This window comes from Hipposideros armiger, unplaced genomic scaffold, assembly GCF_001890085.2.
Source record: "Hipposideros armiger isolate ML-2016 unplaced genomic scaffold, ASM189008v1 scaffold_40, whole genome shotgun sequence".
Taxonomy (NCBI): Eukaryota; Metazoa; Chordata; class Mammalia; order Chiroptera; family Hipposideridae; genus Hipposideros; species Hipposideros armiger.
In genome coordinates this window covers 1,160,214-1,164,236 of record NW_017731390.1, presented here as the reverse complement: position 1 = coordinate 1,164,236, position 4,023 = coordinate 1,160,214, and the positions used below count along the sequence as shown (strand labels likewise).

The 4,023-nt window shown below is 63.8% G+C and overlaps 1 protein-coding gene across 2 annotated transcripts in view; it reads right to left on the bottom strand.

Moving 5' to 3' along the window:
- PPP1R9B (protein phosphatase 1 regulatory subunit 9B) overlaps positions 1–2,897 on the bottom strand; it is a 28,847-nt gene extending 25,950 nt beyond the window's left edge. Inside the window, exon 1 of one of the 2 annotated variants that reach the window (XM_019638652.1) lies at positions 1,000–2,897. In XM_019638652.1, the coding sequence (XP_019494197.1) occupies positions 1,000–2,373 (1,374 nt within the window). In that variant the 5' untranslated portion in view covers positions 2,374–2,897. The remainder of the gene's footprint in view (positions 1–999) is intronic. The other variant, XM_019638651.1, reaches the window with a different exon arrangement.
- Between the last annotated feature and the right edge of the window lie 1,126 nt (positions 2,898–4,023).

Below are 4,023 nucleotides of genomic sequence, written 5' to 3'. Positions count from 1 at the left end.
GGGATGAGAGGGGGTCAAACTTAGATCCACAAAGGAGGCAGCTCCCATCCCTCTTTCAGGGCACCCAGAGAATGTGGCAAGAACATTTGGACCATGAAATTCTGTCCTATTGAGCAGCCAACAGCAAAGGCATGCAGGTTGCTGCCAGGCCCGGTGGGGGGGGGGAGGAGGGGGGAGTTCCCAGCCCCACCCTGTGTCCTCCCAGCCCCGCTGAAGGCCTAACACTCTCAAGGGGTCACACAAAGTGTCTGCTCCCTGTGGAACCCAACACCTCCACCTGGCCAACACAGACCCCAGGGAACAGGGCCCCAGCACCCTCCTTTCCCCAGTGCCCAGTCACATGCCCCCAGCCCTGCTCACCCTCACAGAACTGCTTCCCTCTTTCACTTCTGCAAAGCTGGGGTAGGGGCTACAGACAGGATGAAGACGAAGCAAGGGCTACCGTCCCCTGCACCTTCGTTTTGGGAAGTTCCCGGCTCCTCCCTCCCACACACTATGCAGCTCCTATATAGGGGGAAAGCAGGGGACGATTCGGGGCTCCCCTGACCCCTCCTGTCCAGAGTGGAGTAAGGACCAATGTGGGGAGGCTCTCCTAAAGGGACACACACACACACACACACACACAGTGTCACACACGCCCTTCCCACCACCCCAGCCGTTTCTTCTGATACCTCTGGAGGAAGAATGGGAAAGGAAAGGAAAGCAGGTGTCCCAGGACCCGTGGGTCGGACGGGTGCGGCCGAGCGCTGGGCGGGGCAGCAGGCAGAGGAACCTGAGGGCAGGGCAGGTCCGGGCAGGCCACCCACATCTCAGGACTGAAAATCTTCCACCTCTGACAAACAGCTGGAACTCCCCCACGTCCCCCTCAGGGTGGTAACTTCTGGGAAGGGGGCTGGGTGGCAGGGGCTGACTCAGCTTGCCAAACTAGGCTGGCGAGGCGGGGGCGACAGCGTGCACGTGGCAGGGGCGGCGCGGGGGCGGGGAGGGGGGCTCGCTTACTTGGATGGGTGCCGTGCTGAAATGGATCTTCCGGCTCGGGGCCGGGTCCTCTTCCTCCGAAAGCCCGGGGATCTCCACGCATCCCGACTCCGGCTCGTAGGGGGGCTCCCCATCTTCCTCGTCGTCTTCGTCGTCCTCCTCCAGGGCACTGCCCCCAGAGTCCTCCCCCAGCCCACTGTAGGCGCTCACGTCCACCAAGTCGGCTTCCGAAAAGTCCTCCTTCTTGGACTCATCAGCCTCCTCCGGGGCCACGTCCGGGGCCCGGCCATTACCCACCCCTCTCTCAGGCGCCGCCACGGTCGCGGCCTCCTCTTCGGGGGCCACTTGGGCCTTCTGCTCCTCCAGTGCGGGGCTGGCTCTGGTTGCCAAGGTGCTGCCATTCTCCAGGGCTGCGTGAACTGTCACCTCCGCCTGGATCACCTCCCCTGGTGCCGCCTCGGCCTCCGACTCCCCGCTCTCCTCCACCTCCACCGGCTTAATCTTACGCACCTCCCGGGGCTTGGGGGGCGGCCGGGCGGGGGCCACTCGGTGCTGCGGGGTCTGCTGCCCTCCGGGGCCGCGCTCTTTCTCCGCTGGGGCATCACCCGACGGGGCGGGCGGTGGCGGCGGCGGCTGGAACACCCGGGACCGCTTACTGACCAGCTTCGAGTTGACCTGAGGAGCCCCGGCGGCCACGGCCCTGGGGAGCCCGGGCCCACGGTGAAGGCCGGTCCGCGAATCCGCCTTCTCAAAGACGGCGCTGAGCTGACTGACGGTCGGCGATACGGCGTCGGCGTCCAGCTTGTCCAGAGCCTCGGTGCTGCCGTTGAAGCGCACCACGACGTCCAGCTTCCGGTCCTGCAGGCCGGCGCGCTCCTGCCTTAGCAGCCGCCGCGTCGCCGCCTCCTTGTCGCCGCCCGCGGCCGCCGGGACGCTCCGTTCGAACAGCTTCCGCGTCTCCTGTAGCCGGGACGGCGGGTGCGGCGGCGGCGCGGGCTGCGCGGAGGGCGCGGGCTTGGAGTCGAAGCGGCTCACGCGCTCGGACACGCTGGTGCCCAGCTTGAGCAAGGCGCTATGATCCACGTTCTCGTTCAGGCTGCTGGCCCTTGGCAGCGACAAACGCACGCCGCGCTCGGGCGCCCTCGGGGCCTCAGTAGGGCCCGCGCCGCCGCCCGCTTCGCCCGGCGGCCCCGCCGTGGTGCCCATCTGCAGAAACATACTTTTGATGCGGTGGACGTTGGAGCCATATTTCTTGTGGTGGGCCGCCTTGGGTGCCTCATCGGGCCCGGGCGCGTCGGGTGGCTTCAGTGCCTGGATGCCTGCCTCGTAGGCGCTGCGGTGTGGGGAAGCGCTCCGGAGGGGACCCCCGGGCCCCCGCGGCTCCGTCTTCATCATGGTGGGGGGAGCCGGGTTCGCATACCCCCGCTTCCCGCTCCCCCCCTCCAACAGGCGGCTGGCCAAGTCGGGACCACCGCCCCCTCTCCCCGAAAAAAGAAACCCCGAAAGGCCTTTTATAGGCTCCTAGCAAAACCAAGCTGCCAAAGACAGTTAACCCCTCTTAAAAAAAAAAAAAAAAGGAAAAAAAAATCTCCGAGCGCCCTGTGTGGGTCGCCTCCCCCAGTCAAGCTGCGAAAGACAGCCAGCCCCTCTTCCAAAGCCCGAGTGACCTGGTCCGGTCGCCCCCACCCAAATTAGAAAAGCGGCGGCGGGGCCGGTTGGACCGCGCGCCCAGCCCCGCGAAGCAGAGGCGGAGGCGCCGGCTCACATCGTCCGAGGCGGTGTCAGCGGGGCTGGCAGCCCGGACGCCCCCAATCCCAGCAGGAGACCTTGGCTCTCGGGGGGCCCGGCACCCCGGCGCCCATGGCTGCTCGGCCGGCCCGGGCCGTTCCGCCGCCGCGCCACCCTCCCTCCCTCCCTCCCCCCCGCGCCCCGAGCTCCGGTCTTTCTCTGGCTCTGCCCGAGCGGCGGCTGCCGGAGACCAAGCGGCTGCCCTTCTCGCCGCCGCCACTGGGGAACTGGCACCTCTGGGTCCTAGAGGAGTCGGATTTCCGGGGCCGGCGTCTGTGAGCCCTCCCCTTCCCCCTCCACCAAATGTATCCCCTCCCCGTCCCTCGCCGACAGCCTTCCGCTGACCCCAGACTCTGGGCAGTCCTCTTCAATGCTTACATCCTAACCTCTGACTGCCGTTTATCACAGCCCACATAACGGCATCCCCACTAAATGTTGGAGGGAGGCAATCCAGCCACAGTAGGCTCAGTGAGAACCCTCTCCACCCCAAATGTAAAGGGAGATTAGCGTGGAGGGGCAAAGGATCATTTCCTTGAAGGTCTTTTGAGCTCCCTAGTATGGTTCAAGGCCATCGGCATCAAAATCACTCGGCGCTTTAAAAATTTTTTAAATTCAGATTTATGGGCCCTCCCCAAACTTTGTAAAGCAGAACCTCAGCGGCTGGGCCCAGGAATCTGCATTTTAACAATTTCCCACAGGGAAACTTTTGCCCCTATCCTCTAAGATGTGAAACCTTGGCCCAGTGTTCCTGGCCTTGTGATGGAGGAGGAAGGGGATTGGAGAAAGGAGGTGGTCCTCATCACTCAAGCTGGCCTTTGCCCTTTGGCAGTCTGAAGAGGGTGTCCCATCACCTGCAGGCTCTGCACCCAGGCTGGAAGGGAGGGGGCAGAATTTGTCTTCATGGCAGAGTAGGACACTCCTGCCTCTCAAACAGAAAAGAGGACGTTTTGGAGGAGGAATTCTGGAGGCCTGGGGCCAAACTTCAGTAGCTTGGGTCTCTGATCTAAAGGATCCTGGCCACTGTGTGCAAGTGCATACAGGAAAGCAGGGCGAAAGGTGGTAGTGACTTACACATCCTCCGTCTTGGCAACCCAGAAAGCTGTTTTGATGCTCCCCCCACGTACACAAGGGCCTGGGCTTGCCCTCCACCCCTCTTCAGCTGCCAGGGCCTGGAAGTGGAGGTCCACCCTCTAGTCTAGACCATGACAGGTCCAGATGCAGTGCTTCACTCCACAGATCCCAGAAAATGATGAACAA